The sequence below is a fragment of the Centrocercus urophasianus genome, unplaced genomic scaffold, assembly GCF_019232065.1.
Source record: "Centrocercus urophasianus isolate 14NV4802_14NV808 unplaced genomic scaffold, USGS_Curo_1.0 seq_13, whole genome shotgun sequence".
NCBI lineage: Eukaryota > Metazoa > Chordata > Aves > Galliformes > Phasianidae > Centrocercus > Centrocercus urophasianus.
Window position 1 is genome coordinate 970,924 of NW_024884475.1, and position 12,965 is coordinate 983,888.

The 12,965-nt window shown below is 45.5% G+C and overlaps 1 protein-coding gene across 7 annotated transcripts in view; it reads left to right on the forward strand.

Annotated features, from left to right (window-relative positions):
- The first annotated feature begins 595 nt into the window (after positions 1-595).
- ALMS1 (ALMS1 centrosome and basal body associated protein) overlaps positions 596-12,965 on the forward strand; it is a 51,635-nt gene continuing 39,265 nt past the window's right edge. For all 7 annotated transcript variants that reach the window (XM_042811944.1, XM_042811949.1, XM_042811948.1 and 4 more), the window contains exons 1-4: positions 596-684; positions 4,190-4,324; positions 5,267-5,462; positions 12,500-12,617. In XM_042811944.1, coding sequence (XP_042667878.1) covers positions 631-684; positions 4,190-4,324; positions 5,267-5,462; positions 12,500-12,617 — 503 coding nt within the window. In that variant the 5' untranslated portion in view covers positions 596-630. The remainder of the gene's footprint in view (positions 685-4,189; positions 4,325-5,266; positions 5,463-12,499; positions 12,618-12,965) is intronic.

A 12,965-nucleotide genomic window follows, 5' to 3' on the forward strand; every position in this document is an offset into this window, starting at 1 on the left:
CAGCTCTGTGAAAGGGTAGATAACAGCAGGACGAGGGGAAATGGTTTGAAGTTGAGGGAGGGGAGATTGAGGTCGGATGTGAGGGGGAAGTTCTTGACAGAGAGAGTGGTGAGGTGCTGGAACAGCTGCCCAGAGAGGCTGTGATGCCCCATCCATCCCTGGAGGTGTTCAAGGCCAGGCTGGATGGAGCCCTGGGCATCCTGGGCTGCTATGAAATGTGGAGGTTGGTGGCCCTGCGTGTGGCAGGGGGTTGGAGCTTCATGATCCTTGAGGTCCCTTCTGACCCTGGCCATTCTGTAATTCTGTGATCGCACCGGTCTTTTCCAACCCAAATGACGGTAATACTCCTACTGACTCCAGCTCGCTCTATGGCAGCCGTGCCGTGCAGCCACCACACCCACACGTGTGGAACCCCAACTCCCATCCCCCACGCGCGCACCACACCGCCCGCCCACTTTTTCCCGCGCTCTCCCTCAGCCGCCGCTCGGCGGCGCCCCGCCCGCTCCCGCCTCCAGCGGTGGCCGTTGGCGCATGCGCGGGGCCGCGACGAGTCCTTAGCGACGGGGCGGCGGCGCATGCGCAGAGTGGGCGCGCGCGGAGGGCGCCTGGTAGCGGGGCAGCGCGGCGGCCATGGAGCCGGGAGAGGAGGTGGAGGATGAGGAGGAGGAGGAGCAGCGGGTTCCTGTGAGTATGAACAGCGCTGAGAGGCTCGGTTAGACGGGTTTTGAAGGGGTTATCCGGCAGGGAAGGTGTGGGTGGGGGACGTGAGCCCCCACAGGCCACTGTTCTCCTTCTCTGGGTAGAGAGGGGCTGCAGCTGGCCTGGTCCCTCCCTCTCCATCCCTTCAGTGTATGTGTGTGTGTGTGACATTGGCCTGCTTGCTTTGTGCCTTCCTGGCTTTGTGCAGTGCGGATGGAGCAGCCTCTCAGAGCCCCCTGTGACCCTGAAGGGCTCTGTGTGATTTGCAGCACTGGAGATGAGGAGATTGTGGATCATAGAGTTGTAGAATAGCCTGGGTTGAAGAAGACCACAATGATCACATAGTTCCAACCCCCCTGCTATGTGCAGGGTCACCAGCCAGCAGATCAGGCTGCCCAGAGCCACATCCAGCCTGGCCTTGAATGCCTGCAGGGATGGGACATCCACAGCCTCCTTGATAGGTGGGGAAATGATTTCCAACTCAAAGAGGAGAGACGTAGACTGGGTTTGAGGAAAAATGATGCTAAAGGTGGTGAATCGCTGGCACAGGTTGCCCAGAGAGGCAGTGGGTGCCCCATCCTTGGAGGCACCAAGGTCAGGCTGGACAGGGCTCTGAGCACCTGGTGGAACTGCGGGTGCTGCTGTTTGTTGCAGAGCAGTTGGATTAGGTGGCCTTCAGGGTCCCGTCCAACTCAAAACAATTCTCTGAAACCAAAAAGCTCACTGCAAAGCTTCACCTTGGAGCTCTGAAGGATCTCTGAGGTCGCACAGTGGTTGCTGTCACACTGTCTGCAGACGTTCCCCAGGAAGAATGATGGGTTGCTACAGGATTCAGTCTTACCTGGGCAATCAATAGGAATTAAATGAATGGAAGCAGTCGGTTGAGTAAGTGTGACATGGTAAATGCAAGTCCAGCCTCAGCACATGTAAGCAGAGGGGTTCAAGTGGAGCAGTTTGGAAGCTTTTTGATGAAAAATGTTCACAGTGTGACATTAGGAAACAGAAGATCTTATGTGATTGTGTGCCCTTATGTATGTTTAAGTAGAAACGAAGTTTATCTGCACACTGATTCGCAGACATAACTTTCCTCATTAACATCACATATAACTTGTGAGAAAGTTACAGACCAGTGAGCTTGCCTCCTGCGTCTCATTTTGTCTTCTTGGTGTTCATCATAGATCAGATCATTTTGCCTCGTTTGGGGTTCTTTGTTTTGTTGTCTCATGGTAGCCATCGACTTCCTTCTCCACATTTGTTTAGCCCTGCGGTTTTGCTGCTGCTCTGACAACCAGAGCTCCGAGCTGGGAATCCCAGATGGACCTGAGCCAAGCATGCTGCCAGCACACTGCCTGCTGTGAGTGGGGGGGATGCAGTGCAGATGCCAGCTGCATCTTCTGCTTGTCCTGCTGTGGCTGCTCTTACACCTTTATTGTGTTTTTGTTGCAAGAGGCGTTTGCTATAATTTCAATCAGCAGAGAGAGGCTGGCTCTGTAAGCCCATCTTTGTCAAAGTTGTCACGCCCAGGGCTGTAGTTTTATGAGTGCCATATATCAGCAAGCTTCTACTGAAAGGACTGAGCGGTGTGTGCTACCGTGCCCTGCTTGCTTCTTCTCTGTAGGCAATAAAGCAATGCAGCTTGGTAGTAGCAGGCTGTTAACTGTGTTCAGAACTGCCTAAAGAAACATGTAGTCGACTTACATACCAAATTTTTGCTTGCTAAGGAGGAACAGAGGCTCTACTTTCCTTCTGAAGGGCCATTTTATGGTTGTTGAAAGACATTATGGAACTTCTGAAAGGTGTTGAGCTATGAAAATGAGATGGAACTCTGTAGCCAACGTAGTGCTACTACTTATTGTTTGTACAACTTCACAGTCGATGAAGACAGTTTGTTTTTAATTGTGAGGATTCTTGAAGCCTTGCCTTATTTTGAGTGGTCTGTTGGTCAGAATAAAGCAGGGAGGCTTGAGTTTCGGTGTTCAAGCATTTGATGGTGCAAAACTGAGAAACTTTCATGTTTCTTTCTTCATCAATGATGAATGTCAAACAAGAACTGTTCCTTTGGAAAGGAGAGATGATTTCCATTATGGTGTTCATATCATGTGAGGTTCCTTTGAAGAGCAGTGCTACTCATGTGCATGAAGCTGCGCTACCCAAGAATGAGAAACTACAGCTGTGAAGTGTTACGTTCACAGCATCATAGAATGGCCTGGGTTGGAAAGGACCACGATGCTCATCCAGTTCCAACCCCCTGCTATGTGCAGGGTTGCCAACCAGCAGACCAGGCTGCCCAGAGCCACATCCAGCCTTCCAACTTCCTCCTAATATCTAAAGCATTCTCATAATGCTGAGCTAAGCTGCATCTCTTGCTGATGAGCCATTTTGTCCAAGATACACATTTTGCTAATGGTCTGATGCTGATGATATATAACGCTTGGCTGTGAGATTCATCTCGGGGTCAGCTTTGGTTGGAGGCCTGCTGTTCAGCTCTCAGTGCTTCAGAGACTGCACTAAGGGATCGAGATGGACAGGGTTTGCTCACCATAGGTTATTTTAAAGAGGAGAGTAAAGAATAAGATGCACAGTTCTGTTGTGTAAGTCTTATGTTCATTGTGTGCATCTTGCTGTCATTACTCATCCATTCTTCTGTTCTCTAAAACACTCAGCTAATTACTTATGCTCAGCATAGCTAAATAAAATCAGTACCTATTTCTTTTTGGCACAGTTGGGTCCCCTACCTGATGCTATTAATTTCCATCTGAATTAATGAAATTGTCCTTTGAAATCAAATTTTCAGTATTACACCTCAATTAAATTATGGAATAGCTGCTGGAATGTTCTGAATTCAGAGCTGCTGTCGTGTGCACTTCAGTGCCACTTCTTTTAATTACTTGATTATATGAAGAAGAAAAACTAAGGGAGTGCAATGCAGTAGTGACTGAAGGTATGGGTGCAGGCTGCAATTATTGCCTTTAGCTTTGTCACAGAGCCCAAGCTAACTTCTGTGTGTGCAGAGAAACGCTTTGAGACAGTGTTGGACAGCTGCTCCCTGTGTTCTGGGTTCCTCAGTGCTTCAACACCTTGTGTGGAAGGGAAATGTGAGCACAAATATTCTTGCTGTTCCAAGTGATTTGCTTTGTTGCCCTGTACAGAAGCTGTAGGTGCAGTTGTGTAGGGCTCCCAGATGACCCATAGCTGCCTGCAGGCAGCATGTGGGATTCTGGCTGTGGTCAGCAGTGCTGGGCTGGCTGCATTCACAAGCAGCCCCCTGGGCTCAATTTTTGTGTTTTAAAGCAGCAAATGAACCTGCCCTTCTTAGCTGAGTGTCTGGACCCTGTGGAATTTCAGTCACTGGTTAGATGTGGTGGTAGATGACTATCTTACGGTACTGGAGATGTCTTGTGTATTTTCTTTTTCAATAATAGGCTATGAAATACATGTATACATACCCAGAAATTACATTTTGCTTTAGAAATGTGAGTTTTCCTTTCAGCCTATTGCAACAACTCCGCCACGCCGCACTTGGAGGGAGGAATCCTTAAGCCAAAGCAGCAGTGAGACCCAGGCCTCAGCTGCCAGCGGGATCTCCCTGGGAGAAGCAATACGTCAGAGAACGGCTGCTCATCAGGTATTTGGGTTGTGCTTCTATGAGTTGTGGCTGAAGTTTACTTATGGGATTTAAAGTAACACAGACTGCTTTATTTTGTGCAATTGGGAAGTGCTTTGCTTAGTAGTTGCCAGCTGCACGCTGCAAGCCGCCTTTACTGTGTACTGTTGGGTACTGTATCACCCAGCATCTTCCTGAAGCATTTGTCTTCATCAGGGCTGTTCTTTCTGAGTGAGAAATTTCACAAAGATGATCAGAGAGGCTGCAGCACCTCCCTACAAAGACAGGCTGAGGGAGCTGGGCTTCTTCAGCCTGGAGAGAGAAGGCTGCAGGGTGACCTCATTGCAGCCTGCAGTGCCTAAAGGGAGCCTACAGACAGTCAACTCTTTGAAAGGGTGGATAACAGCAGGATGAGGGGAAGTGAGAGAGGGAAGGATTGAGGTTGGATGTGAGGGGGAAGTTCTTGAGAGAGAGAGTGGTGAGGTGCTGGAACAGCTGCCCAGAGAGGCTGTGATGCCCCGTCCATCCCTGGAGGTGTTCAAGGCCAGGTTGGATGGGGCCCTGGGCAGCCTGGGCTGCTATGAAATGTGGAGGTTGGTGGCCCTGCGTGTGGCAGGGGGTTGGAGCTTGGTGATCCTTGAGATCCCTTCCAACCCAAGCCATTCTATGATTTTGGTTTGGAAAAATTTTCTGCTTTTGTCAGATTTGGAGAGAGAGCTCAGTTTCTGACAGGAGATGGAAGGCTGGTGATCAGTAGGTGGTAAGAACTGACAACAGACTTCAGCAGTTCATGACTGCATTGTACTTCTTTTACATCTAAAAACTGAGTATTTGCATAGACAGTATAACTTAGAAGCAACAGTTTTGCTATTCTACAGCATAAGTTTTATTTCCTTGGAAGTGCATCTGATAAAATTTTCTTCTTGATCCTCGTGCACGCTTTATCTCTCTGCCTGTTCTTAGGAAATTGACTCATGGTATCAGCTTCCAGCAGAGGTGGATGCCAGCCATTTAACTGCTGCCTCAGAGACAAAGCTTGGCCTGGCTTCTGATAGGAATGACCTGACTGAGTTCCCTACCCTGGAGGAAGGAGTGTTGCCTTCAGCAGAAACATCGAGAAGGCAGCATCCTGAAGATACAGTGCATGGCTTGCTGCTGGGTATGTTCAACATGGCACTTCCTTCTTGACTTTCAATTTAAATCTGCTGGATGATTAGGATTTTACTCTTCTTTAAAAGCAGTCTTCAGCCCGGATTTGTCGTCTCATTTTGAGAACTGCTGTTGACAAAATACATTCTCTTTAACATTGTTGTCAAATCACATCTTCAGAATGAGATTGTTTGTACCCCTTTCTCATGAATTCAGGCTACTCTACGCTCCTTTCTGCAAGATGTGTTCAGATAAGTGGTAGTTCAGCAGCCACACACTTCTATAATGGTACTTGATATTCTGTTAGTGGTCCTAATGACTAACACTAGAGTTTGGGTACAATTTATATTATTGTCAGAAACACTTTCTAATTCTAACTGGGAAAGATAAGCCTTTCTGTGGCTTCCCTTCACATCTAATCACTGTGATGTAGTTGAAGATTGATCTGAAAGTTCTCATCCATTCTGGATTATGTTTCATTTTCATCCATGTGGAGACAGAACATTCCATTTAATTCTATTTCTATGATGTATAATCCTCATGTACTAGCAAATCTTATGAGACTTCTGTTAGTATCACAGCATTATTCTCTGCATCTTAAGACACCAAGAATGACACAACCCTACTGATTTATTATAGTAATTTGGAATTATCCTCAAAATGGTGGAAATGAGACGATTTTTTTTTTCCCCCTTCATTGCAATTAATCATAGCAAGTGCATCTGTCCCCAGCAAGAGATACTAATTAATTGTGGAAGTGGAGCCAATTTTGATTGGATCTATTTTTCTTTATTGCCTTTATTTATTAATTTTTAGTTTTTTTTTAAATCTTCAACCTTAAGCTCTGGCAATTGATTTATTAAGGGAGAGAAGTGACTGGAGAGCAGCTCAGCAGAAAGGGACCTGGGGGTGGTGGTGACAGCAGCGTTCCTGGCAGCCAAGAGGATAAACCATGTTTTGGGGTTAAACTGCATTTAAACAGCACAGCATGTGGATGCCCCATCCCTGCAGGCATTCAAGGCCAGGCTGGATGTGGCTCTGGGCAGCCTGGGCTGCTGGTTGGTGACCCTGCACACAGCAGGGGGTTGGAACTGGGTGAGCACTGTGCTCCTTTGCAACCCAGGCCATTTTAGGATTCTGTGATGGCATTTCTGTTTCCTTGCATCCAAGTTACCATATTAAGACTTCACCCACCCGTCCCTCAGCCACGCTCCTTGTCCATTGGGTGCAATACAGCTATTGCATGTAGGCCTAAAGTTGTGCTATAAATGTTAGTTCTTTTCTTTCCTGACACCCCATCAAGGCTCCTTTTATGCACCTACTTGCATTTACTTCTTGAAAACTCACTTCTGAAGGATGCTGTTACAAAATCTCAAGTGTTTCTTTTTGTATTGATTTTCCTTAGAGGTTCACTGCAAGATCAAGTGTTACCATTATGGTATTTTTGTGACTCACTTTTCCAGGATGTAACTGACATTGCTGAATAGAGCTGTCTCTAAGGCTGGTTTCACTGCGCCACTGGGCCATTCTTTTCAGGAACAAACAAAATAATTACAGGCAAATAGCATGATTGCTTGTGATATTTTAAAATAAGCCTCTGTTTCTTCCAGTTAACTGCAAGTTCAGCTTGCAGTTTGCTGTTCCTCTACCTGCTTGTTCTCATGCTGCTCTTTGTTCTGAAGCTGCTTAAGGGGATGAGTTTGGAGTTGCCTTGGGGGTATAACCTGCTAGGTATTCATGGCTCCTACAGGCCTTATGGGTTCAGTGGTGAATATCACTGTGCTGTAATGCTAATCTGTTCCTTTTTCAGGAAGTGTTTTGAATCCCCTTTTGGTGGTAGCAAGAAAAAATAAGAATGACAGTTGTGTTGAAATAGTTCCTGCTGCATCGTGGAACAGATTGACAAAGCCAAGAAGGTTTTGTTTTTGTTTTGCCTTCTTTTTTTTTTTAATCTTCCACAAATGGCAATTTGACTCTGGCATTCAGGATTGTCAGCAGGCTGTAAGATAAAATAGCATGCCCAGCTTTGCTTGTTCAGTGAATTCAACTGTGAGGAAGCTTTTGACCTTCAGAGCGACAGCAGGAAGAATTACTGTTTTGACACAAGATCCTCAAAGAGTGTCGTACTGACGTCACTTGCTGCTTTAAGCATCAAGCACCTGCTTCTCTGCCTGCAAAACCTGGGTTATGGCTGAATGTAATGAGCCCCTCCATCATCGTAAGCATCCAAAATATGATAGCAGTGATCTTTTTCCCTCTAGAAGAAAGAAAGTTACTGAAAGCATTAGACTTTGTGTGCTGTAAGATCGGAGAAGGTTAAAATAAAAAACCATGCAAGGTAAAACATTTGACGTGGGTGGAGTTGCATGGCATGAAATGTCACTTTTGTAGCCCTGTTAAATGTCAGCTGTTGTGTTGATGAGGGTGGTTGTGCAGGGGACAGGCTGGAGGAGAGGATTTCCACCAAGGATGTGACTGCAGTGAATCTCAATGACTCCCTTTTCCTCCTTTTCTCTGTTCCCTTTTTCTTCCCTCTTCTTGCTTGGCCTTATCAGTCAGCTGCTGCTTCAAGTCACTGCTCACCACTGCTCCTGTGATGGGAAAGCTCTGGGGAAGGTATTGTCTGACAACCTAAGGCACATCCCTGCTACAGGGCAAAGCCAGAGCCCTCTTTGAATCAGGGAAGCAAGACTGAAGTGGAGGCTAGGCTGGGGGTGCAGTTTTGGCTATATTTAGTCAGCTGAAGGCTGCTTCTGAAAAGGAAGAGCCTGGATTTGCGTCGTTTGTTCCTGCTGCATCCTGTAGCTGTGTGAATCAGTGCAATCAGATCAGTTTGCTGTTGGGACTGAAATGTGGCCATCTCCATTTCTAACTAACATTACGTTTTGTTTGGCTTGAAGTACTGCTGTCTGTTCAAGGGAGGGAGAAAGAAAAAGAGTGAGGGAGCACATCCTTGGGCTGGTGTGGAGTGACTGGGGCTTTCTCTTGCCGTAGTGCAGTTCTGATGCTTCAGGTGCTGTTGGAGAACTTTGGGGCTCCTGTTCAGGAGTTCTGAAGGAAGCTGAAGAGGGAAGGAAGAGAGAATTGAAGCAAAACTTGTGCTGTTGAATATAAATGCTGAATCTATGAATGTTCTATCTGAACTGCCTTGCATGTCCTGTAGAGAGCCAGCAATGTAGGAACATGTTGATGCATTCAGGAGTATCTTATTTGTCATCTGAGGTTTGCATAGCTTCAGGGTTTTATGTTGGGCTGCTGTTATACGTTGTCTGAAATGCTCCTAACTACCACAGTTCTGGTCTTCTGTACATACAAGATGTGATTAGGTTGCCCTCCTTCAATACACTGAACAGGTCTAGCAGGCACCTGTGATGACAACTGGGCCTCAGTTATAGGAAGATTTCTATGATTTGCCATGCTGTGCTGCCAGGTGACCCAGAGTGCCCAGCATCAGCGATGCAAGCTGCTCATTGCTTGGCAGACATCTGCTTCATCCATGTGCCTGCTTTGTAAGAACACAGAGGTGTCTGGAGGCCAGTTCAATGGTTGCAAACAGGACAGGGCCAAGAATGGCTGCTGAGGGGACAAGATGCACAATAAAAAAACAACAATATGAAGACATTTAGCCCTGCAGAGAAGGACCTGGGGTGTCCTGAGGGATGAAAAACTGAATGTGAGCCAGCAGTGTGCTCTTGCAGCTTGGAAAGCAAATGGGATCCTGGGCTCCATCAGAAAAGGGGTGGCCAGCAGGGACAGGGAGGTGATTGTCCCCTTCTACTCTGCTCTTGGGAGGCCCCATCTGCAGCAGTGTGTCCAGGTCTGGAGCCCCCAGTACAAGAAAGACAGGGGACTGTTGGAGAGGGTCCAGAGGAGCCACGAAGATGAGCAGAGGGCTGGAGCACCTCCCCTGTGAAGACAGGCTGAGGGAGCTGGGCTTGTTCAGCATGGAGATGAGAAGGCTGCGGGGTGACCTCATTGCAGCCTGCAGTGCCTAAAGGGAGCCTACAGACAGGAGGGGAGTCAGCTCTGTGGAAGGGCAGATAACAGCAGGACAAGGGGAAATGGTTTGAAGTTGAGGGAGGGCAGATTGAGGTTGGATGTCAGGGGGAAGTTCTTGACAGAGAGAGTGGTGAGGTGCTGGAACAGCTGCCCAGAGAGGCTGTGATGCCCCATCCATCCCTGGAGGTGTTCAAGGCCAGGCTGGATGGAGCCCTGGGCATCCTGGGCTGCTATGAAATGTGGAGGTTGGTGGCCCTGCCTGTGGCAGGGTTGGAGCTTCATGATCCTTGAGGTCTTTCCAGCCCAAGCCACTCTATGATTCTGTGATGCACACCTGTGTAGTGAGAATTTCCTGTATGTCACTGTGTGGAGAACGCTGATCATTTTTCATCACTTTGAGTTCTAGGTTGCATTTCTTAGCGCAAATACTGAGCAATACTTACATTTGATCAAGTATATCCTCAAAGCATGGATTTATCAGCCAAATGTTGTGACTTTGTGTGTGTACATACACATGTGTTTTATCAGAACGTGTAGATGCATTAAAAATTGTTTGGCAGGATCTGTTTTTGACAGCAGTTGACACTTTGTTTTCCCAATTACTTTTCAGTTCCCTCCCTCGTAGTCTTTTTGTCTCTTCATTTACCAAGGCAGCACTCCCAGGCTGCATGGTGCTTTCTCTTTAATCACTGCTGATTCTCAGTTTAGCTTGAAAACACTTTTTCATTCAAAGTGAAGAAGTTAAGCTGAAAATGGAGAAAAGCTGCTTCTATTGTGTGAGTAAAGTAAGTTGCCAGTTCTGAGAAGGTGAGGTCTATCGTGATGTGCGATGACAAGTCCAATTCAATAACTGCAATTACTATTTCCTTTGTTCAGTAATATCATTTTAAATGCAAAACCAGATTTGGGAGGAAAGAAGTGCATGTAATACAGCTAAGGGAGTTTGGCTTCCAACTTGCTTAACATTTCTTGAAATAAATGCTACGGTTTGCCTGTTGTTTCAGTATTTTCAAGTATAATAAAAATGAAAAATAATGACTTGAATAAATATATAGTGAACAGAACAAATGTTTGATTAAATAACACTGTAAACTTTGTCTGTTCCCAGTTAGTGTTTGGGAATGAGAAATCTACTGTGCTGAATGTATTTGATTCTAAGCCAGTATCAACCACTGAAAGCAAGCCTCTGTTTTCTCTAAGCCTGAAATGTTACAAATGACAGTGGATTAAATCAATCTCCTGTTCCTTGGTTTTTAAATCATGATTCAAACCATGAAATCACAAGTACAGATCAGTGCTGTAAATGTGGCCACGCTCCTGATAGCAGCCTGACGCTGCTGTAAATGAGACATCCCTGACCTTGCTCCCTTTTGCCCTTGGATCCTGCTTCTCCTACGCTGCTGCTGTCAGTGTTTTCTTCTCCTCTTTTTGTTCTTTCTTTCTAACTACTTTTTGTACCATTTCCATGCATGCTGTAATTTTTTCACCCTGTTTTGCACTGATGCTTACCAGTCTACATCAGAGCCTCTTCTGAACGCTTTCTTTTACCAAGTTGCTCAGAAGCAGTGCTACTTTTTAATTATTGTTACCACTGTGTTCCTCAAAACTTCTGAAAAAGCAGACAGCCTATCTTACTTTTCCTATCTGTTTGGTATTGCAAATATTTAAGACGAAAGTGCAGTGGAGTGGTGAGTAATGCAGTGCATTTACCTAACGAAGCAGTGGGGAGAGTTGAGCTTTGGAGAGGTACTGGATGCTGGGAAAACAGATTCCCTGCTTGAGTTGCTGCAGCATGCTTGTGCCATCTGTACTATAGATGCTAAGGTTTAAGTTTGGCTTCCTTTAGGAGACATTAGGCCTGCCATGTGGTGCAGCCAGCTGCTGAGGTAGAAGGGAGTCTTTGAAACTGTGTAGCATCTATTATTATTCTGTCTGCTGATGGGATGGGAAGTAGGGCATTGCTGGGCGATGTAGAATTATTTCTGCTCTGTTAGTTGTGCTCTTGCTATGTAATATTCTAAAGTAATTAAAGACGTTAATTGGAAGTATTAAATTACAAGTGAATCAGAAAGGTCATCTTGTGGTTGGATAACACTCATCAGGTGATGTAATACACTGTGTGGAAAGCCTCAGGGTAAAGCTGACGTATGGTTGAAGTTGATTCTTTGTGTGTAATGGCTCTTATCTGATGTGATTATGCTTCTGTCAGTGATGCAGAGTATAGTTTGTTTGTGATGCTTGAGAACTGAAGAACCTAATTGAAATCAGTGAGAACTCTGATGCTGAAATTGAGACTCTTGATGACAAGTTGCTTTTTAGCTTAAAAGCGTGTGTTTGCTTACAGCAGTATTGTAAGTAACTGTGTAGTCATTTCTGTCTGTCAGATGCAAGTTTGTAGTTGGTTTTCTTTTTGTGGTATAAAGCATTTCCCTTTGTTTTTGTAAGCATGGAATTAGAAAGGTTAGATGTGCCAGGTAGCTCAAAGAAAATCAATAGAAACTCAACAATAGAAACTCAAACTTCCTCCTACGGTAGTAAACAGTGGTAATAATATCATGGTGGTGACTAAATGTTGCTATTACTTGCATCTTTAAACTCGAAGGGAAACTGTACAGCCTTTGCTGTAGTCAAAACTTACGGTGACTGGAGAAGACAGCAGTGTTTTATTGTTGCAATGAATGGTGATCTGGGTGGAAGCCCTGCAGATGTCCTCCAAGTATGCATGGAAATCACTAGGGGAGGTGCTGACTGATGACTGGAAAAGGACACAGGTGGGCACAAAGATAAATCGAAGGATAAGAGGGTAAGTTAGGGATGTCAGTGTCAAGCAGTGCTTTGAGATTGGTGAGAAGGAACCTGAGCTGTGTAGGTAAGACACCTGAATTTAGCACATAAGGAAATAATGCTTCAGTAGAGTGATTGGTGGGGTTACGTCCGTTTGTGTGGTTGGCATCCATCTGGGTTTGAAAGCTGTGTTAGTTGCCATGTCAGTTTAAAGAGGGATTGCCTTACAAACTTTTATTACTGTGGTGGTGTTATTTTTAACAGGTATGCAGGACAGTCAGTTCTCTCCCTGTCTTCCATTGCTGATGTATTCAACACCAGGCCAAAGGATTTTGGATGAGACGCTTTTCCAGCAATCAGAAAGGGATTTCATTCATTTAAGGTAGGATCAAGTTACCTGGTGCCATGGCAGAATACAGCATTTTTTTTCCTGGCTGGCCATAACTTGTCCTTCCTTTCATAATTACCATTTTACAGTCACAGAAATAGGACAAAATGGTTTCTTTTTTATTTTCCTTTTAGTAGAGAGAAGCCTTTGTTAGAGTTCTTTGCTTTATTTTGCCTACAGAAGAGTTTGAACAAGAGGAAACCTGAACAGACCTCGTGAACTCTTCATTCCAGTGTACCTGAAAAAAAATGAGCAAATGAAGAACTCTGCCCTCCCTGACATCTCTTTAGATTCTGAAATAAAATGTATTGAATTCTGGGGATAAAAATCTGATCCAACTTG